The following is a 23,464-nucleotide window of genomic DNA, read 5'->3' as shown; positions in this document are numbered from 1 at the left end:
GATGGTGATGATGATGATGCAAATCACCATAGTTACCGGAAACCCAGAAAGCTCAGAGCCACACAATAATAACCAGGGGCTGCTATTATAACCATTTTACAGATCAGGAAACTGAGGGCCAAAGAGCTCTAGGAACCCGACGCACTCAGACCTGCTAAGTGGGTGAGTCACAGCCAGAATCCCGATTTTTGGACTCCAAAGTTCAAGCAGGTTCCCTCTGTCACCTTTAATGAATGGTCCCTGAGTGCCCCCAGCAGGGCCAGAGCGGGGATCTGAGCCTCTTCCGTGCATCCCGACACCGTTTCCCATTCCTCTGGACTGCCCCCTGCTCGCCCTACTGGGTGCTCACAGTATGCATTTGCCCTGGGTACATGCTGGTCACTGCACCATGTTCCCCATCACACAACCAGAAACCTGTGGGGGCTACAGGAGGCCAGCCCCAGCCTCACCAGAACCCGAACAGCAGCTTCGGAGACGTACCTCTCCATTGGCAAAGCAGTACTGCAAGGCCACGAGTAATCCCTGCAAGCAAAGGAAGAGGTTTGCATGAGGTTTGCCTCAGGAGAAGATGTGTCTGGGAGTGGCCTGGAGAATCCAAGCCCCCCCTCCCCCCCGCATCTGGGAAGCCCCCAGAAGAGTCAGGTGACTACATTGCTAGCGTTAACTGGAGTTGGCCATCCTGGTCACATTAGCTTGGATTTCACTGGGATCTCTTCTGACTTTGACCTTCACCACCCGTATCAGCCCAGGTATGTGCTTAGATGCCTACAGGTTAATGATGAATAAATCCTAAATACTTTGTGTTATTCATTCAATTATACAAATATTGTACAAGACCGCTGTCCCATTTCTACTTGTTCATGGTGAGCATTGCTAATTTTTTTTTGGCCTCAATTTTATTCTTTCCCTTTGGGAACTGATGCTGCCCTACTCTCTGGGCTTCTGGCAGGGTTGTCGATCATGGTCCCCATGTTCTAGGATGGCCATCACCACAATAATCAACCCAAATGGTCAGGGGACCCAAGCAGGGCCGATGTGAGTTCTTTTGCCTGGGAATGGAGGAAGGGTTGCACTCTCTTCCCTCTGTTTGCCAACTTTATGGTCAAAGTCAGCCTAGAGATACCCATGGGTGTCTTCCCAGCTGCAGGGAGTCAGCTTGTCTGAGAATGAAGCCAAGAGAGAGAAAAACTGAGGCTGGAGAAGGTAAGAGACAGACTTCCAATCTCGTATGCATACCCGGATCCACCAATGCCTGATCCTGAAGTTTTCATTTATGTGACATAATAAATAACCCCTTCTTGTGTCAACATTTCTTTTGAAAAGATAGATGATTCCATGCCCATGGTTTCTCATCACATGTAGATTAAAATTAAAAAATCTCCTAACCACAGAAGGCACCTAGGCTCTGTGTCTGTGTCGCTGACTTTATCCACTTCTTGTTACCCGCTTGTGTTCAGCCACTCCATTCCAGCAACACTGGCTTCCTCCAGCATCTCAAGCTAAGGTACTAGTTACCTGTCACTGTATAACTCAGTGGATCAAAACAGTCAAGATTTACCATCTCACACAACTTTCTACGGGCCAAGAATCCAACAGTGGCTTAGCTGGGTATTTTGGTTCAGGGTCATCCTTCAGGTTGCAGACAAGATGTTGGCTGGGACCTCAGTGTTCTGAAGGCTTGACTTGCTTCCAAGATGGTTCACATGCCTGCCAAGTTGATGCTGGTTGATGGTAGGAGGTGCTGGTCTCTGCCACAGAGCTGTGTGAGTGTCCTCGTGACAAGGGAGCTGGCTCCCCAACCTGCCCCGAGTGGGTGACCCAAGGGAGCCAGGCGGAAGCTACAACCTCTTGATGACCTGGCCTCAAAAGCCACATTCCTTAATGCCCACAGTACCTTAGCAGTCATGCAGATCAACCCTATTCCTTGTGAGAGGAGACTCTGTGGGGCCATGAATACCAGGAGGCAAAGATCCTTGGTGGCTATATTGGACACTAACTAACACAACTCATTGCTTACTGAGGTCCCTTCATGCTTTCTGTCTTCTGGACCATTCTTCTCTCAAATCTCTGCCTAACTGGCTTCTCAAAATTCAGCTCTTAGCTCAAATATCTGTAAAAGAGAGAGATCTTACCCGACCGCTCAATTTTTGGTAGCCTCTCCAGTCACCGTGAGCTGTGAGCTCTCTGATTATATTCTTTGCAGCCCCAGAATTATGTTGTTATTACTGGGCAACTTGGTTATTAACTGTCCCTCTCTGCCCCCACCCAGCAAGGCTGGCGTCTTTATCCAGTCTTTTCACTACCAGACACCCAGAACCAAAAACAAATGCCTGGCACATGAGAGAAGCTCAACCCTTTCTGTAAAAGGAATACGTGAGTGAGTGAGTTGGGTTTCTGTTACTAACAACACAAGAGCTTCGCCTTGTACAATACGCAATGATTTCTAAAATACAGCAGGATGGTCTCCTTTCTCTTGTCTTCCTTGTCATTTATGAAGCATTGTGGGCACCAAGGGTCCCAGTGGAAATGACAGGCCACCTTTACGTGGCGTTTCCATTTCCAAAGCACCTGTGTTGGGGAAGTTTCTGGAGAGGGATACCCATCTTGATGTCGGAAGATTTTTCTGGATTCACTGCCTGACTGCCAAGAAGTCTGGGATCAAAGCTGTTGTAGCTTGTGACTGTCTTCCTGCATTTGCTGACTCTTATGCTTCCTGATGTGATACCCAGCTGCGCTAACCTGCATTCCACGGCCTCCCCAGTCATGTGAGCATCTGTGGCACCTGGGCTGTGTGTCTAAAGTACTAGAGCTCCATACATGTGCAGGACCCAAGTGCCTGAGTGTTTGGGGGAGGGAGGGGAACAGCGTAAAATGGCAGGACTCACAAGGGAAGGACACGTTTCTGACTGAAGAGTGAAGGTCAGAGTGCAGACCGACTCTCCCATCTCTCTTGATAATATTTCTCTCAACTCCTGAAGCTGGTAAGGGAGGTTTGGTACTGGGAAAGGAGCTGATATTATAAAGGGATTATAACATGTTGCCCCGGGGGAAGATTTTTATGGTCTTCCTTATGGAGGCTTAGAGATTTGGCGTGCTGGCTATCTTGATGTCAGTCATGTGTTTGGATTCTGCTCACCAGTGTGGGATTTTCTTTCTCCATGCACCCTTTATTCCATGGGGATAGCTCCTAAACAGGGGCATGGTGGTACCAGTTTGGTACCAGCATGGTGGTACTGCCACACACACACAGTCTCATTGGGGGTTCCTAGTTGCCCCATACAGTGGCAGGGAGATTATGCATGCCCTTGAGCATATGATATTAGAAGAGGTAGCTTTCCCCTGTCGGAATCCTCACGAATGAGTTAGCTAAAATAGGATTCCACATCACACACATGTCTTTCACTTCTTTGGGTTCTTGATTGACTGTTTTCAGAGGCTCCTGGAGTCCGATTAACTCTCATTCTAGATAAAATGAGTGTGAAGGGAGTGGTCCCACAGAACAGATGGCGCTCACTTCCGATGCCACCACCACTTGGTGACAAGTCTCTCCAAAGATCCCTTGATGGTGAAATTCTCTATGAAATAAGCTCTTGGAAGAGTGAAGAAGCCCCCAAGCAGCAAGGAAAGGCCTCTGTTGGGCCCATGACAGTTCCCGCTGATGCACTAAAATATGACCCACCGGATGTGCCCCCACACATCTGCCCACTCATGCTGTCACCTCTGCCTGGGAGGATGGAGGGGAGTAGTGCAGGGGTACCCAGAAGTACTCTGTCCATGCACAGGCCCTGTCAGTGTGTTTCCTGGCTCAGTTTGGACAGGAAACACAGGATCCTCACGTTTCTCAGTGATGCATGGCAGCAGGCAGAGCTCTAGTTGCAGGACCAAAAGATCCAGTGAGGTGGTAAGTCCTCAGAAATGGACCCAAGGATCTCTCCTTTCCCTATAAGCATATGTTACTCCTCACATGAAGTGGTGGACCATGTTTCTCCTCCCCTTGAATCTGTGACTCCTGTACAATGTGGTGGAAGTAACCTTCTGGGACCTCTGAGCCTATACGTTAAGAAATCTTGGAAGTTTCTACCTTCTCTCTCTTAGAACATTTGCTCTGGGGATGCTCTGGGAGTCCAGCTGCCAGGCCCAAGGTGGATGGAGAAGCCATGTGGAGGAGAACTGATACGACATTCTATGATCAAGAGCCTCAGCTGAGCCCCAGCCAACAGCCCTTGTCAATGTCCAGCCATGTGAATGAATCATTTTGGATGTTCCAGCCCAACTGAGCTTTCAGATATTTTCAGGCCCATTTTAAAAATTGCATGTATCAAAAATATCACCCTGCTGAGTCCAGAAGGCCCAGCTTATAGAATCATTAAAGATAACAACACAGTTCCTGCTTTGAGCCATGAAGTTTCAGGGTAGTTTGTCACAGAACAATCAGTGGAGCTGCTAACACAAGCTCCCTTGCCAGTGGAGTCTGATAAAAGCTGATTCTTCCTCAAAATCTGTCCCATGTAGTTCCCCCATAAGCTTCTGGTCCTCAGAGGGCCTTGGGCATGTGAGCTCAGCTGACCAAGGGCTCACATAACCTATCAAGCCCTCAGAGGAAGAAAAGCCAACAAATACTGCTGACATAATAGCTAATTGGTTCTTGTTTCATTGCTGACAATGAAATTGTTTATAATTTATGATTATCTTTTAAAGAAGGTTAACACCAAACAACACAGGAAACCTGAATTATTAAAGCTTCACCATTGAAATCCCCCCCCCCAAAGATTGAAATATATTAAACATGGTTTCATAATGAAAATAAACAAGGCCAGCAATAGGTTCTGTGTTGCAGCTCAGAGCCACATACAGCTTAGCTCCAACAGAAGGAAAAAGGAGCCAGGGCACCTGAATGGCTCAGTGGTTGAGTAGATATCTGCCTTTGGCTCAGGGCATGACCCCGGGTCCTGGGATCGAGTTCTGCATTGGGCTCCCTGCAGGGAGTCTGCTTCTCCCTCTGCCTGTGTCTCTGCCCCTCTCTGTCTCTCATGAATAAATAAATAAATAAAATATTTTTTTAAAAAGGAAGGAAAAAGGAGCCATCATTCAATTGCCCAGACCATGTGCCCCAGGCTCTGCCTCTGGCCTTTGAAGAGCATGAGGAACTATGACAGAGGGCTTCCCAGCAGGGGCTCAACCTCCACAAAGAAACCTCATCTCAGATGACTACTGGCATGCAGAAGTCCTCCTCTGAGTCCTCTGTCACTAAAGTGGTAGGATAATTTCTCCCTCATGGTGACAATGTGAGGGTCCTATGAGATCAAAAGCATTTGGAAGTAAACAGATGTTTTCTCATGTTCCATTTTATTTTTTAATTTTTTTTAAAGATTTTATTTATTTATTAATGAGACAGAGAGAGAGAGACAGAGAAAGAGAGAGGCAGAGACACAGGCAGAGGGAGAAGCAGGCTCCACGCAGGGAGCCTGACATGGGACTCAATCCCCTGTCTCCAGGATCATGCCCTGGGCTGAAGGTAGAGCTAGACTGCTGGGCTACCCAGGCTGCCCTTTGTTTTTGTTTGTTTTTGTTTTTGTTTTTGTGACACGGTTTTGCGGGATATAGAATCCTTGGTTGAATTATGTTTCTTTCAACATTTTGATTATGTCATATCACTGCTTCCAGACTCCTACTGTTTCTGATTTGAGTCAGGTGTCACTTGTATTGTTGGTCCCTGTGTGTCATGAGTCATTTTTCTCTTACTACTTTCAAGAGTTTTCTCTTTGCGTTTGGCTTTCAACAGTTGAACTATAACATTTAACATTTATAACATTTATATAATTATAACATTTCTCGGTGGGGATCTCCTTGTTTTATCTTCTTTGGGATTCATTGAGCTTTCTGGATTCATAGATCAATGTTTTTCATCACCTTTAGGAAGTGCACAGCCCTTATTTCTCCAAAGAACTTTTCTTCTCCCTTCTCTCTCTTGTCCTTCTGGGACTGTATGCTGAAATGCTCAATGGTGTTCCACAGATCTCTGAGACTCTTTTATTTCATCCCTTTTTTCCTGTTTCTCAAATTGGAATTTCAACCGACCTATCTTCAGATGTATTGGCTTTTTCTTCTGCCATCTGATTCTGATATCAAGCCTCCCAAGCGAAATTTTCATTTTCATTGTTGTACTTTTCAACCCTAGAATTTTTTCAGGTTGTTTCTTATTTTGCAATTTCTCTCTGTATTGAGATTTCCTAATTGATAAATCGTTGTCATCATGCTGATCTTTAACTTCTTAAACATGATTTCTTTCAGTCCTTCAAACATATATTTTTTGAGGATTTTAAGTCATCTCTACACCCAATATGGAGCTCGATTTCACAATCCTGAGATCCAGAGTCACACACTTTACCAACTGAGCCAGCCAGGCACTCCTGAACATATTTATAACAGCTTCTTTGAAATCCTTTGTCTGCTAAGCGACCTCTCAGAGAGTTTCAGTTGACTGCTTTCTTTTTCCTGAGTAAGGGTCACACTCTTGTTTCTCTGCATGTCTCATAATTTTTTGTTTTTGTTGTTCAAAACTGGAAGTTTTATTTTTTTTATTTTTTATTTTTTTAACAAACTGGAAGTTTTAGAATCTGATTCCCTACTCCCTACTTCCTGGGTAGTTGCTGGTGTTTATTTGTTTAGAAATTTGCCTGGGCCATTAGTTCTGTGAGACTTTTCTCCCCTGTGTTATACAGCTTACTGATGTCTGTGCTCATTTCAAAAATTTTTGGCTTTGTGTTTAAGTCTGGCCTCCTGATCCTGTTTATAATAGCTTAACAATTAGTCAATGATTGATCAGAAGTCATGTTCAATAACCTTAAATCAGTAAGACTTCCACACTCTTTAATAATGGACCTGTGTGTGGCTTGGGGGACCCATTCCAAGTTTAGACAGTTGATAAGTCTTCTATGGCTTTTACTTTCTATCTCCTGTGTCTCCTGGATGTGTGTGCAGGAGCTCGTGTTCAGCCAGCAACATGTGAATATCCTCTCTGGTCTCCCCTGAGTGTGTATGTAACCTTGCACAAGCCTCCAGCCTACCAGAGAAATATTTTGGAGCTGATCAAGGCCCATGATATGTCTCATTCCTCAAATCCCCCTGTTGAGTTTCTGGCTAGCTTGCCAGACCGTTTCTCATCCCAGCTAGGATGACCGACTTAGGCTGTGACATTTTCATCTCTCAGTCCTTTGCCACTGAGATTACTACTGTATCTAACAGTGGCCAGGAGGGTGGGCTTTTCCTGCTCTCTGATTGATCTACATCAAGTCAGCCCCTTATTGCAATGAAGCTGCTAGTTTTCACTAGAATTTCCTCACTGACGGAGAGGTTGAAGGACAAGTGCATTCCAGGCTAAACAAATGGACCCCACTGTTGTTACTCAGATTTAACAATTTTTCTTGAATAAACTCTTCTCAGCCTTTTGTATGCCTTTGGCTGGTTTCCAGGGCCTTCACGTCATTGCTGTTGACAATCTTGTGTGATTTTACTGTTGTTTCTTGGGGGAGGGGATTGCTTGCCAAGTGCCTCTTTCCTCCATTCCATAAGTCCTTCCCTGTACTAGCATTTTGCAATGATTAGTCCCAAGGTTGCCACTGAACAGAGACTCTGCTGCCAGCACTGTTTTTGATGGTTGCTTGGATTTGTGGCCTTTGCTACCCGAGCCATGCTTTTCAGTATTGATACCCTTGTGTAGTCTCCTCCCCTTCAGTCCAGGCTGGGATTTTCTTTAAAAATCTGGGATTTGCTTTAATTTTTTTTTCTTTTTTTATATATATAGAAAGTGAGCAGGCGAGGAGCCAAGAGAAGGGGAAAGAGAATCTGCAGCAGGCTCCACACTCAGCATGGAGTCTGACTTAGGAATCAGTCTCACAACCCTGAGATCATGACCTGAGCCAAAATCAAGAGTCGGATGCTTAACCAACTGAACTACCCAGGCACGCATGGGATTTATTTTAAACATCAGAATGCAGAAGAAGTATCACTGTATGAGTTTCAGGCCTAGGCATTTAGAAGGCTGGAAGCTCCTGCTTTTATGCTCTTGGAAGCTCTGCACTGCCATATAAGAAGTTCAGCTTCCCTGCTAGACAGATCATGTGAGGAGAATCGGCAGTAAGGGATAGGCCCCAAGACTGTATGGAATAAGTAGCTGGCAGTGAGAAATGAAGCCCCAGAAATTTGACCAAATAAATCCACTCCAGCCAGCCCTAACCATGTGAGCCTTCCCAGCTCAGGCACCAGACATAAGAGTGGTGAAGCATCTTGGAAGGCATGGCATCACATGGAGCAGAGGGGAGCCATCTTTACTATGCTCACCTGGAGTTCCCCAGAATAATGAGAAAGAATAAAAATTATTGTTGTTATAAGCTACTAGGTAATGGATAACAATTTAAGGAATGGATAACCAAATAGCCAGGTAAAAGAGCAACAGCTGGACTACTGCTTCTAGTTTTGGCCTCCTCTAACACATTTTGACACAACTGGCAAGCTTCAAGAGCTGCCTGGTCTTGACTCACTGGTTCCTAACAAGTTGTATTGTGTTCTGAGTATGTCACCTGAAGTATAGACAATGTTCATTGTGCACAACACCCTGCAGAGAGCCCAGCAAAAATAGGCACATAATAAAAGGCTTCATGCTGACACTCACAGTTAATATGATTGTGAGTCACACCAACTATTACAGCCCAGGAAACAGACCACTTTTCCCTTCTTAGTCACTGAGTCATGCTGGCAGGATCAAGGCAACACAACACTTTTGGTCTACACACCCTTTTCATGCCATAGGCGCCAGTGCCAGAGAGCCTGTTGACACTACAACTTTGTTTCTATCTGTTTCTTTCTCAATTCTCAATCTATCTGGGTCAAGGGCATTTGGGTTTCTCCGAAGCAAAGGAACCCACGTTCAGATGCCTACTTACATGAAATGAGCTCAGAGTCAGCTGCATGAAGAGTCGTATAAGTTTTGAAAATCCTTCTACTTGATCATCAGTGATGAAGGAGAAGAGAATCTCGTGAACACCCAACAAAGGAATGAGGACCAGTGTTGACTTTGCCAATCTGCAAATGACAACCAAAAAACTGTCAGGAGAGCTATGTTGAGAATAGGCAGTTTCCTGCTCTTCTGTCCATGACTTTATCATAGTTCTTATCATACTGAAAAATAATTGATCTTCTAGTTTGTCTCCTTGGCTACACATTGAATGCTTTAAGGGCCAGTGTGGTCTTGTTTAACTGATGCCTCCGTACACCTGACTCTTGGCAGACACTCAGGATACATGAATGGAGTGAATGAATGAATAAATGAATGGATGGATGGATGAATTTTCCTATAAAGATTATGATATGCCTATAGATCTTAATGTTTTGACTGATGGATAGATTTCCATGTGCATGGCTGTCTCCCTGGGACACTACACCACTACCAGGTATGACAGATTTCCTATTACCTGGCTGGCAGGTGCCTCTATTTCTTTCTCTATTCAGGACTTCCAATGTCAGTGCTTTATTGAACCTGAGAAGGGAAAGCAAATGAAGTATCTGGGGTCACACAGCCACTAAGTGACAAATCCAGGCCTGGAAATGAGGCTTCTGACTTCAAACTCACACACTACACACTCCATGCAGAGCTTGACCTTCAAGCTCCATGCTGCCCCTCAGCCCCAAGACAGCAAGGGCTGCAGGAAATGAGAAACTGATCCTCCTCATAAAAAGTACTGTGTGGAAGCTCGCTGCTGTATACACTCTGCATAAAAAAGACAAACATTCCTTTGTACCACCCACGTGCAAAGTGCACAGCTGGGGCCCAAACATTCCATATCACATACCGGTGGTTCCCAAACATGGTTTATCATTAGAATTCCTTAAAGAACCTAAAAAGATAGATGATAGACAGATGGATGAATGAATGGATGGATAAACAGATAGATGGAGAGATAGATGGAGAAATGGATAGGTGGATAGGTGGATGGATGGGTAGATGGATGGATGGATAGATAGATGGAGAGATAGATGGCTGGCTGGCTGGGTAGATAATAGATAGATGATAGAAAGATAGTAAATAGATATAGCCAGCTAGCTTCCTCAGCTGAGGTGTCAACCTCCTGAGTCAAAACCTCTGCCCTTTGAGTCCTGGGAATGTGAATTTTTAAGGAATCCTCCCATGGGGTTCTGATAAGCAGCCACATTTGGGAATGACTTTTTTTTTTTTTTTTTTTTTTTTTTTTTTACCATTGAGCTGCTTCTTAATTTAAAACTACCTACATTAGCAAAAGTGACTCATACCCAGGGCACAAACAAAGCTACTGTCTTGTATATACACACTGGAAAAAAAAAGTTTAATCCCTAATGACTTTTTAGCCCAAGTCACTTTTCTTAAAGGGACAGACTTGAAGAAGTCTTTCCCCCCACCCCAACCCTGTGGAATTAACGATGGAGGAGATCATGGGCGATGTGCTCAGGAAGATTAACTATACGCAAGAGAAAGTGTTTAGTGTGGATCTTGTGTCTGTGAGACCCATTCAAGTGTAATGGTATCAAGGAAATGAGAAAATCTCACCTTTGTCCCCTGAAAAGACCTAGAACCGTAGGAGGAAAGTAGGCACATAAGCTGTGTGTGCAAGACCAGTGACGGATGGGGTATTGGGGGTGGGAGTGCTAGGCAGTGGGAAAACAGACACCAGGTCTAGTTATGCCCTTCCCCTGAGCTGAGCCCCATCAATTCCAACCCCAGTCCCACCCAGGGCAACACTAAGTGGTCTTAAGGACAGAATATTTCAAGAGAGTTGTTTCTGTGCTTGTTTTTGCTTTTTAATTTCCAGGAGTGTTTTTAAAACCCTCTGTCTCAGAGGCAGCAAAGTGGCAACCACAGGTTAAATTTGTACTACGGGTGGTTTTTATTTAGGCTAAGGAGGTGATTTCTATTACTGGAGCCACTTATAAGTAATAAAGACAGTTGGAGCAGAGGGGGTCAGATTTCTGGCTTCTTTGGAAGAACATGGAAATCTAGGCCTGCAATTTTTCTTGGTAATTGTCATCGGCGGGCCCATAGCAGCTGTTTTCTTCACAGGGAACATGTCCTCTACAACATTCAACCCATCTGCACTACTCACTTATGTTCCACGCTTGGCCCCTGTGAGTATCTGAGTTTGTGACCCTTGCTCTGGGTTATCTAAGTTTTATTTAATTAATTAATTTATTTTTTAAAGATTTTATTTATTCATTCATGAGAGACACAAAAAGAAAGAAGCAGAGACACAGGCAGAGGGAGAGCAGGCTCCCTGTGGGGATCCTGATGTGGGGGGCTTGATCCCACGACCCTGGGAACACACCCTGAGCCAAAGGCAGATGCTCAACCACTGAGCCACGCAAGTGCCTCAGTTATCTGAGTTTTAAATATTTTTTTTCTCTTATTTATTTATGATAGTCACAGAGAGAGAGAGAGGCAGAGACACAGGCAGAGGGAGAAGCAGGCTCCATGCACCGGGAGCCCGATGTGGGATTCGATCCTGGGTCTCCAGGATCGCGCCCTGGGCCGAAGGCAGGCGCCAAACCGCTACGCCACCCAGGGATCCCAGTTATCTGAGTTTTAATGATACAAGCTACATACTTAGATGCAGGTCTGCATTTCACCATTAACTTGGGGCCATGCTATTCAAAACATTAGGTGTTTTGAATAAGCTCTGTATTTTGGAATAATAGCAGATCTGTAGAAAAGTAGCAAAGAGAGTACAGAGAGTTCCATATATGCTTCCCCCAGTTTCCCCTCATGTTAAATCGTGTATAACCATGGTACATTTATTTGTTAAGACTAAGAAGCCAACACTGGCACATGACAAGTAACTATGCTCCAGATCCCACTCAGATTTCACCAGGTTTTCCACTAATGTCCTTTTCATGTGCCTGAGTCCCATATTTAGCATGGGATGATTTTTAAGGAATGGCCTTCTGTTTATGAAGCTTTGGGCCATTTTAGTAACTGTCAGCTCCCTGGTTGGATGTCAAGGGATTCCCCGTTCCTTATCTCATTCTAACTTCTCCTTAGACAAAGTACCATGTGTGTTCCTGTTCGGATAGAAATCCATAAATATATATCTACAGCCGTTTACTCTTACGAACTGTATTTATGCTTATTTTTCATCTATAGTCATTTGTTTGTTTAAATTGTTTGGTTTATTGCAGTCATTCAGTGATCCAACAAATATTTATGGAGCATGAGCCAGCGCAGTGGGAGAAGAGGCGCTGTGGTCAAAGGCAGTGGAACCCAAGGGCAGTATCTGGGCCTGGGTTCAAATCTCGATGCCACCAATTATTCTCCATGTGGCTTTGGGCAAATTATTTAAGCTCTCATCTATAAAAATGAGGATTATACAACTAATACCATAATATGAAGTGTTGAAATAATTAAAACATTATTATTAATAATAATACAACTGACAGTGTTGTTTGAAAGAGCAAATAAACACATGGTAAGCCCTCAGAATATTGATATCTGATACTTGAAGAATGTTCACTAGGATTTGGGTATCACTGTTTTTTTAAAATAAGCCATCTTTGCCTTCAGGTTGCTTACAACCTCCACGACTTTGATCAATTTCACTTCCATTTGTTACATTTTTTTGGTTTTGGGTGCCCACCAGAACATCTTTTTGGAAAGGGCTCTGAGGTTCGGCAGGTGAAGAAATGACCCTCCTTTATAAATTCAGCAAGAGCTCTGCCCTGCACACCACATGGAGAGTAGAGACCGGTCCTCCGGGGGAAGAGCAGCCTGGGTGCTGGAAGCCACAAAAAACAGACAACTCTGACGCCACTGAGCATCATCAGCAGGCATCTGCCCACATTCCAGGGGCCTGGCTCGGCTCTCCCACTCCTGGCCAGGCAGGTGTGCCATGTAACTCTCCTCTGCTTGAATGCTGGAAGTCCAGGGACAGGATGGGGACTACAGGAGGTTCTCCAGCAACTAACAACTTGCCTTTTTGGCAAGACCCAGATCTATTTAATTTAAACTTTCCTAAAATATGCTCCTGGAAGGGATGGGGGCCAAATCTTGAGAGCTACATTCTGAAAGTTCTCAAAATCTGGGGGAGGTGGAGGCAGGCCTGTTTCTACCAGAGTTTGGACAAAATGCCCTGGGCCCTGTCGCCCCTTCCTCCTCATCCTAGCCGGGGAGGGGTGACAAAGGAAAACAGACCTGGAGGGGGACGAGGAGGTAGAAGAGCTCAGTGTGAGCTGGTGGGGGTGACCTAGTGGGGTGACTTAGAAATGAGAGCATTAGCACTGCTCTGCAGAGAAAAATGAGCAGATGCCCTCCTCAATGCTGCAGGATTCGCCAGCCAGGGCAGGAAAATCAGGTGGCCTGGTGTGTCCTGAGAGGCAGGACCCTGGGTTTTTGCTAATTAATGAGCATAAGCTGAGCAATTGTACTGTGCTCTGCGCTGGAGCAAAGTGAACAGAAAGCAGATGGCCAACCAGAATGATGCAGAAAGTCACAAAGATGCTAAGAGTCCCCTGTACTTACCCAGCCCTATCTGTGGAGACCCTGAGAAATGAGCCCTGCTTTCACCAGGCAGGTGGCCCCACAGGGCAGTGGGGGTTTCTCACGGTCAGTGATCCTTCGCACCGATCACTCTACTTTGACGACATGATCACCGGCAACACCCCAGTGACTGCTTTGAATTTCTGGCTTATTTGTTGTCAAGTATGCTAGGAGTGCAGGCACCAGGAGGAAACCCCCCTGCCCATTCCCGCCTTTCACCACCTCTAAGAATGAACAGTTGTATAGTCTGGTTTATATATCAGTCTCTTGTGAGTCCAGTTGGCATTAGGCAGCTCTCCAAAGTCTCAGCCATTTGGGAACACTGATACATCCCTGGGTGGTGGCAAACTCACCAAGGTAAGGTGTCTTAGCCTGGGAGGACTCCAGGTGGGCATAAACCCAGGTTTCTCTTTTCAAGCTTTATCCTTGAACAAGGGTGGAGGAAGGGGGGAAAAAAACCTTTCCAGACTGGTTGTATATATCAGACAAGTTATTCCTTCTCCTCCCAAAATAGCTGTCTTGGATCATTGCTCAGCCATGAGGGTCTCCTCAGTATTTATGCTTGCCTAGATTGTCAGCTCTCAGTCGGGTATGCACACTTGAGGGCTGTGCAAAAACAATCCATGTGGCATTAGAAGAAAACGTAATAAAGAAAGATAATTGAAGTTCTATGTGTTAAATTTTAATCCATCCTTTACCATTTTCTCTTTCTGTTGTATTTTATAATGTCTATATCAGCTCAACAGACCATGGGTGTAAATGATGAGGGGCATGCTCAGAATTTCTTTATTGAAAAAGATGCATGATCAGAAAAGTTTAGGAACCACCATCTCGGATAATTCCAAAGGAGATCTTGCAAAAGGGGATGTTGTGGCTGCTTAGAAGCATATCTGCCATGGCCCAACCTGAAAACTCCATGGGTTATTTCACTACAGCATCTGACCCAGTGTCCTGCACTCTGCATCAAAATATCTTGGGGGAAGTCCATAAGAAGTCCAGGTAACAGGGCTCCATTCCACATTTACTGAGTCTGAATACCCAGTGGAAGGCCTCATGAGTCCATGCTTTTGGCTGCCTTGCCAGGTGATGCTTATAAGCAGCTAGAATGGAAAGCTTCTTTAGGGGACCCTATGGGTTTGGAGCATGGGGAGCCCCAATGGTACATGGTGGGCTTTGAGGGCAGAAAAAAGCAGGGTGTAGACTCTCAGTCTGAATGGAAAGTGGTGTCTTGGGATTTGTCTACTCCCTGTTTCTGTTTCTGGGCAGTGCCATCCTGTGTCGGGTTTCCCAGATGCCTCAGTGTCCCCTGTGCCTGGTTAGTGAGAGTCCTGCCCTCCCTGAATGGACCCATGATGGGAAGACTAGAGCAGCTCTAACCATGGTTTTAGATCTCCACCCTCAGAGAGCAGTTAGAGGCTCAGCCTTGGGAGAAGAGCCAAAGAAGCTTTGAGCCACTTAGAGTTCTCCACCAGAGGCGCCAAGAAAGTCGGCATGGTTCTGTGTTGTCCAAGCCAGCCCAAGTGCCTTCAGGATGGGAGGGTGAGTTGCAAAATGTTTGGGCCAATTATAGCATATATTTGTCAGTGGTGAACCATACGTGTTTATATCCTTTGGGAACTCCCAGAAGAAGGGTTTTAGGTAGATAGGATTTGGGGTCTGGATCCTGGGCAGACCACTCACACATCCAATTAGACTGAGAACCCACATCTATGAGCTTCTTTGGTCTTCCTAACAAGCAAGAGATGGGTCTCCTGTGACATTCTCATTTTACACACAAGAAATTAGGCCCAGGGAGGCCAAGTATGTTGCCCAAGGTCACTCAGCAGATCTGGGATCATGGCCAGCATCAGCCCTCTTGACATATGTTCACACCAAAATACTAGTTTTTGGGAGTTGGAATGTTCTTCTTGCAGACAGGGCCCACATACTATCTTTCTTTTGTTCCAAGCACAGGTCCAGGCTCATGGTAGGTGTTCATTAAATATTTGTCAGATAAATGGAAAAAATACCTTCCCAGCACACCTGGGTCAGGTCCAATTTTAGTGTTAGTGAGAGAGAAACAGAGCTCCACCCATCCTCACTCACACCTCTGCCTATGACCTGCCATGTGGACTAAAATCCTTACCCTTAGAGCCACTCTTTGGCTCAACCAAATGGCTCTACTATCCACTCTTAGGGGCATTTTAAGTTCTCTGCTGCGGGGAATGTGCGTACCCTTGACCACTCACTTCATGTCCATGGGGCCAGAAGGTCCTCAACAGTGGCAAAAGCCTTGCATGACCCCATGACACCTTTTTCAGAGGTTCCTTTCTTGATACGCTCATCTTGGGAAACAGACATATCGATATAGCTCATGCCCCTCCCCCAGAACATTATTCAGAACAGCCTGAAGGGGTTAAAATAATCTTGGACCATCTAGTGCTGACCTCAGGCCACTCACCTGTATTTATAATCTCTGAAGCACATTTGATGGGCTTTGAGCTTTGAAATGAGAAGCTTGACAATTTTCAGGAAGATGAAGAAATTGACCTTGGGGAAAAAAGTAGATATGGGTTAATAAGTGATATAGACTCCACATGGTTATGAATATCAAGGTCACCCTGATCCTGGCCATTGGGTCCTTGTCCATGTAAGCCAGGGGAAATGTGGCAGTTGACCATTCAGGAAGTATATGCTAGTGGCCATCCCCACTCTTCCAAAGGCCATGTCAACACATCCATGTATTATTTCATTTAATCTTCACAATAATATTCTGAAAAGCCACACTGTTTTTATGTCATGATACAATGAGAAAAAGGAGAGGCATGGGAGATACAAGAGACACGGAAGAGACCAGTACAGTTCCCAAAGTTGCACACACAGCAAGTGACTGAGCTGGTACTAAATACAGCTTTACCTGAAAATCATCTTTTCTTCATGTAAACAGCCTCCCTTCTGTAAAGATCTGCAGCCCTACTGATGTCTAACTTGAGGTCTTCTTGCTGCCATGGAGTTTATTGGAAAGCACATATTCTCCTTTCCCTAGAGTAGATTCCACACCTGTCATGGGCTGGGACAGTTCGACCCTTCATTGTCAGCCTTGGTAGAAATGTTTAAATATGTCTGCAAATTCTTCAGCACTGTTGCCTTAGAAAGGCAGAGCCTAATTCCCTCTTTCCCTCTGAGATGTAAGCAAGGCTTAGCTATGTACATCAAATGAAAAGAATATGGTGGAAGTGAGGCTATGTGACTTCTTAGGGTAGGTCCTCAAAAAGATGGCATCCACCTGGTTCTCTCTCTCTCTTTCTCTGGGGAAAGCCAGCCGCCATGTTGAAAGCACACTCAAGTAGCCTGCAGAGATACCCACCTTGGGGAACTGAGTTCTCCTACCAACAACTAGCACCACTTGCTGGCCATGTGTATGAGCCACCTGGGAAGCTGATTCTCCAGCCCCAGTCAAGCCGTCAGATGGTTGCAGCTCTGGCCAACACCTTAACAGCAACCCCATGAGACACTGTGAGGCTCTTGGAGAAGTAGAAGGGCAAGTGATTGAGGGCTTGGAGAATAAGAATGAGATTTGTGAAGAGTAAGACTGAATGGGGGTGGGTGGGAGAGAACCAGCGCCTGCAGAGCCTTTCAAGGTCACACAGAGGAGTTTGGGTTTCCTTCTGAAAGCAATGGAGAGCCAGTGATGAATCTCAAGCAGGAGAGTTACTTGATCAGATTTGTATTTCTATTCAGAAAGATCATTTCAACAGCTGTGGGGATTATGGATTAGAGGAAGGCAAAGCCAGAATAGGGGAGACAGGAAAGAATGATGGAGAGGTGATATAAAGCCACAGCTGTGGTGCATCAGCAATGGGGAATATGAGATGGATTTGAAAGTCTTAAGGAGTTTGAGTCAAATGGCCTAATTTGTTAGTGGTTGGATGTGAGGTCAAAGATGATCCAAAGTTTCTCAGTAGATCTCAAGTGTGCTGTCATGTCATTCACTGAGAGTGAGAACATGAAGGAGGGAGAGCAGGTGCAGGGGGATGAGGAGAGCTCTAGTTACTGTGGACACAAGAGATGGCCCAAGGCAGTGAGATATTTATGTCTGGATTTCAGCAGAGAAGTCCCAGCTGGAGAATGGAGCCAGCATTGGAGGAGGTGAGATCGTCCAGAAAGGCAGGGTAGACTGAAAGAAATAAAGGGTTAATTAAGAGACTCACCTTGTGATGAAAGGAAATGGAGGCAGGAAAAGAGATGGAGAAAGAGTAGCCAGGGCAGTTGGAGCAGATCACAAGGAAGTGGTGTCCTGGAAGCTCATGGCTGTAAGAATTTAAGAAGGTGAACACTACATGGAATTTAAGCAAACTAAGACTGCATTTAGCAACAAGGAGCTGAGAAAAGGTGCACTTCACAGGTGGCAGCATGAGCCAGATCGCAATGCTTTGCTTTTTGAGTTAGACGTGAAGAGGTAGATGATATTGAAGAGGCTTGGCTGTGAAGGGAAGCAGAATGATAGAACAGTAAGCAACAAGGGATGCAGAATGGGGACAACGTCTCTCCCCTCTTTTACATGCAGGGCTGGAAGAGGTTTGGGGTTACAGTTGTTCTTTTCTTTTAAGATTTTATTTATTTATTCATGAGAGACACACACAGAGAGAGAGAGAGAGAGAGAGAGAGAGAGAGGCGCAGAGACACAGGCAGAAGGAGAAGCAGGCTCCATGCAGGGAGCCTGACGTGGGACTCAATCCCGGGTCTCCAGGATCACGCCCTGGGCTGAAGGCAGAGCTAAACCGCTACCAGGCTACCCAACAGTTGTGTTGTTGTTGTTGTTGTTTTAAACTTTTTTTTGTATATATTTTTTATTGGCATTTGATTTGCCAACATATAGCTTAACACCCAGTGCTCATCCCATCTAGTGCCCCCCCCTCAGTGCCCGTCACCCAGTCACCCCAACCCCCTGCCCACCTCCCTTTCCGCCACCCCTTGTTCGTTTCCCAGAGTTAGGAATCTCTCATGTTCTGTAACCCTCTCTGATATTGTTTTTAAAACAGAAAAGAGTTGAGAATGCCTCCAGGTGATGAGGAAAGAGCCAGTAGAGTTGGAGATTGGGTGATCATTAATGGCGGAAAGTCTCCACTAACACTGAACCAGCACAAGACCAATGCCTCCTGCCTGGAAATAAAACCCTGGAGACACACAGTGAAACAAAAGCTGCAGAATCCAACCTGTACCTCTTGTGACTTGCCTTATCAAGCCCAGGAGAATCAGTGCTCAAAACTAACAGACTACGGTTTCAGGCAAGAGACTACTATTTATCCAATCCACCAGCCAGCAGGAATGATGGAGCTTCCCAGCCAAAGAGTATTTAGTAACAGAACACTTAAATACAAACTAAATGCAACCAAGTAATTTATTTCTTTAATGGGATATCTGCTTTTCCTCACAAAGAGAAAACGTTGTGTCCTTGGCTTAGTGATTTGTTGAAGTCAGGCATTTTTCTCACAAAGTAAGTTGAACCGGGGAAAGGAACGTTATTTCAGCAAATTAATTTCAATTGGGACTGTACCCTAGGAAATGAAGAGTTGTGATGAGGAGCATGTGGATTTTCTGTTTTTTGTGTCTTCCAGGGACCAGACATGAGAAAATGGGCATCAACCAATGGGCCATATGGCTCCTCAATGCCACGGAATGAAACATCAGCCTGGTTGACCATGGAGCTTGTGCTCACCTAGGCATCCCACAAGACAAGAGTCAGCAGGCCCATTTGGATGACACTGTTCTTCATGTGTGCACAAGCAGGAAAAGAGACTGAGTGAGGACATTTTTTAAGAACGCAGCCAACTCCTCTTAGATTCTGTGATGAGAATGGGGACCCAGGACCCCAAATATGTAAGGCTCCCTTTCAGGTCCTAGACAGTGCAGAATGCATTATCAGATACCACGTTCCTGGTGACACTTCTTTGGTACCCCAGCTCCTGTGCTTAGGCCTGGGAGGCAATTGCCTCCCTTAGAGGCTGGCAGAGGCAATTGCTAACATGGTAGGGGGCTCAGAAGTCAGCTTCATCTACCCCTAAACTTCTCCACCTACCCCTGTCCCCTCTTCACCTGGCCTGCTGTGTGGACTAAAATGTCTATCATTAGAGCTGCTCCTTAGGGTTAAGATACTTCATCCCCAGAACCCTGATGAAGTGTACACATCACACAGTCGATAGGAACACTTGGGGGGGGGGGGGGCTTTTTCCATCTATTATTCATCCATTTGCTCATTTTTACAACAATGAGTAATTCAGTCACTACTTATGATCTGACCCACTTTCACCATGGGGAACAGAAGATGTGATGCAGCAAAGCTAAGGTATAAGGGGGTAGGAAAGCACAGGGTATGGAGAGATTCCCACTGCAACTTTTAGAGGAAGAAACTATGAAAATGAGATGTTTGGGAGACACAGAAAGCCCCTGGGTGCCTGGTGAGACAGAAGATCTAAAAACGGACAATACCAGTGAAGACTAATTTTACGGACTTCTCAGCTTTGCCAAGTCCTGGAGTTATCAGAGGAGATTCAGTAGGAATGAATGAAAGAATCTGAGTTTGTAACTTCATAAAGTCAACAGATGGTTCATTCAATTCATTGGCTAAAAAAAAAAGCGTTCAGCTGCATGTTCAATTTGGTTGATCCATTACCTCCAGGAATTACGGTGTGGATAGAACAATCCTGCATAGTGTACGTATTTTGTAAGGCTGTCCATGAAGGTTTGGACTAATCAAAGCTTTATGGATTTTCTACTGGGAGCAGAGGAGACTAGGATATAAGAATATATCTTATTCTGGGATGGTTCTATTCTAAATGTACACCCAAGGGTAACAGGTTAATTTAAGTAGTGGAGCCTTATATCCTGAAGAAGATGTGAATTCTCCAATTTCTATGCCTCATGTAAGACCAGAGCATCTGGACTCTCGGGATTGTTACATTGTCATTTCTGAAACAGAGAGAAAGTCAAGAGGGCAGCAGATAAAATCAGCTGGGATGTATGGAAACCCCGCATAGCATTCATTCACGTCAGCCCTGATGCTGATCCATGGATGCAGACCCAGTCTGGGGGAGGTGGGAGAAGCCCAGCTGTGGTAACAAGGATGCTCACGGCGGGTCGGGGGCAGGGGGAGCCTGAGTCTCAGGACGAGTCTCTTTAGTCCCATACAGCGTCACTGAGCTGGTTACAGGTTTCTGTATACAGCATGAGGCCCCAGGGAGAAGGAGGCCTGTGATGCAACCCTGCATTGGAATCCTGAACCAGAGCAAGGATAAGCTTCTAACTTGTTCCTTCTCGTTCAACACACCCTGCTCACGACTCTCGACCACCCCTTTTCTCAAGGGAACTGGCCCAGGCTCACTCTGAGTCAGAGAATTCTGCTGGGTGGCAGGGGAGGGGGAGCGGGGTCCCCCACAGCTAACATGCTCAGGGAGGAAGAAGCAGGAGTGGGAATGGTCCTTACCATTACACAAAGCAGCATGGGCCCTCGGATGATCCACCAGATTTTCTTATTTCTATTGGTTACCCAGCACCTACGGCAAAGAGTGGGCAGGAGAAGACTTAAAACAGGGACACGAAGGCACCTGGGTGGCTCAATTGGTTAAGCATCTGCCTTTGGCTCAGGTCACGATCTCAGGGTTCTGGGATCGAGGCCCACACTGGGCTCCCTGCTCAGTGGGGAGCCTGCTTCTCCCTCTGCCTACTGCTCCCCCTGTTTGTGCTCTCTCTCTCCCTCTCTCTGTCAAATAAATAAATAAAATCTTTAAAAAACAAAACCAGAGACATGGTTGAATGAACAGCCTCATGCCCTCTGGAAAAAGGGTGCTCATACTTAAGACTGATTTCCCACCCGTGATTCTCCTGGGGGTGGGAGAGAGAAAATAAAACAGGATTACAACCCCCTCCTATTCGTATGGTACCATCAACTTTTCTTAATGGTAAAGTGTTCTTTGAATGCAAACAACATGGCATGGGACTTTCCACGCTTTTCTTCAAGTTCATACAAAAATAAATTATTAATTACACATACAGGATGTTTTGGTAGTGATTATTTGGAAGGGGGAAATAGGGTCACGCGATATACATTGTGGGCAGCAGGCTTACCAATGTGCTGTTGAGATTCAATCCCTAGAAGCCAAATGATGGGGAACCAACCTGGTTTTTTAGTAGTCTCCATAAAGTTCCACCATATAGGCATGCCACAATTTGTTCATGGTTTCCCATATTAGTGGATGCTCAGGCATTTTGTTTTTGTTTTGGGTTGTTGTTTTTTTTTTTAATTGAGATATAACGGATATTTAACACCATCTTAGTTTCAGGTGTGCAATATAATGACTTGGTATTTGTATATATCTTGGCAAGATGTTAATTGGGCCACAATAAGCCCAGTTAACGTCTATCACCACACATAGTTACAAATGTTTTTTCTTGCCATAGGGATTTTTAAAACAGACTCTCTTAGCACTTTTCAAATGTACAACAGGGTATTATTAACTCACCATGCTGTCTCCATGTTATACTTTATATCTCTTGGACTTATTTATTTTATAGCTAGAAGTTTGTGCCTTATGACCACCTTCACCCATTTCAGTTTGCTTCCTCTTTATCCCACTGTGAACAATGACACATTAACCAATATTGTACCCATATCTTTACATACTGAAGGTCATCGCCACCCCAGGCAGTGACTTTTTTGTGTGTTAATTTGAGCTAATTTGGTGCTAACTTGCATGTGTAACTAAGCTAACAAACTAATTATTACAAGAAAGGTCTTTGATTATTTTATCTACAGGTCTAAGTATATTCTAGCTAGCCAAAACAGAAGGGGGTGGATATTCTCTTTGGGAAAATGGTGTCAATCCTTGTATTTGGACATATCTTGGAATTCCTGGCTCATGGAAATGTGTGAGCGGGTGAATTTCCTACCCAGTATTTTCCAGCTGTGCACGGGTGATACTCCAGGGTACAACAAACAGCAGCGGGAAGGCTGGGGGAAGAAAACAGGGAAATGCAGTTAGGATCTGACTGGCCAAACCTGCCTGCCTCCCACCCCACCCTGATGAGCCAAAACCATCTGGTAAAAACGTATAAAAGCCCAAATATCACAGAACCGCAGGCTGAGAGCTGAAGAGACTTAGGGTGACACAGAACCCATCTGTTGTTTTACCGTCAGGCAAACCAGGAAGCAGAGAGGAGAAAACACCTGCCACATGTTGCAAAGCAGCTCAGAGTAAATCCAAAACATTCACCCAAATCTCCCAAATGGTAGGCCACCGGTATTTCTTCTGAATCCTGCAGAGCCTCACATTCTCCAAGAGTTTGTGGCAACAGGGGTTCCAGACCCCGTCTTGAAGACTGAGCTGGCGTTTTTGGACTGGATGTTTGTGTCCTCTGCTCCAACCCCATGTTGAAGCCCTAACCCTCAATGTGGTGATCATTGGGGGCTGGATCTTTGGAGGTAACTAGGTTTGGAAGGTGGGAGTGGTATTGGTCATCATGATGGGATTAGAGCCTGCTTTCTCTCTCTCTCTCTCCATCATGTGAGGCTATAGTGAGAAGGCGGCTGTCTGCAAAAGAAGAGGCCCTCACCAGAACTCAACCATGCTGGCATTCTGATCTCAAACTTCCCAGCCTCCATGACTGTGAGAAATAAATGTCTGTTGGTTACGCCATGCAGTCTATGGCATTTTGTTATGGCAGCCTGAGCAGATCACTACAGCTGGGGACAGGGTAGGAGGGAGAGCATCTAATTGTACAAAAAAGCTTGTTGATTTTTGAAAGTATGCATGCGGTCTATAGTGCTTATTTGTATCTGTACATGTACACACACACCCCTTTCATGAGTATCTTTTCACTGGAGAGTTATCTGTCCCAGATGCTCCCTCCAGCTGGGAAACCAAAGGTTCTATC

The 23,464-nt window shown here is 45.3% G+C and overlaps 1 protein-coding gene across 3 annotated transcripts in view; it reads right to left on the bottom strand.

Annotated features, from left to right (window-relative positions):
* GLP2R (glucagon like peptide 2 receptor) overlaps nucleotides 1–23,464 on the bottom strand; it is a 50,403-nt gene that overhangs the window by 2,253 nt on the left and 24,686 nt on the right. For all 3 annotated transcript variants that reach the window (XM_038535534.1, XM_038535532.1, XM_038535533.1), the window contains 5 exons: nucleotides 22,481–22,541; nucleotides 21,018–21,087; nucleotides 15,996–16,084; nucleotides 8,943–9,081; nucleotides 481–522 (listed from right to left, as the gene is read on the bottom strand). In XM_038535534.1, coding sequence (XP_038391462.1) covers nucleotides 481–522; nucleotides 8,943–9,081; nucleotides 15,996–16,084; nucleotides 21,018–21,087; nucleotides 22,481–22,541 — 401 coding nt within the window. The remainder of the gene's footprint in view (nucleotides 1–480; nucleotides 523–8,942; nucleotides 9,082–15,995; nucleotides 16,085–21,017; nucleotides 21,088–22,480; nucleotides 22,542–23,464) is intronic.

Source organism: Canis lupus, chromosome 5 (assembly GCF_011100685.1).
Source record: "Canis lupus familiaris isolate Mischka breed German Shepherd chromosome 5, alternate assembly UU_Cfam_GSD_1.0, whole genome shotgun sequence".
NCBI lineage: Eukaryota > Metazoa > Chordata > Mammalia > Carnivora > Canidae > Canis > Canis lupus.
The sequence above is the reverse complement of the archived record's forward strand: the minus strand, read 5'-3'. Positions and strand labels throughout refer to the sequence as shown.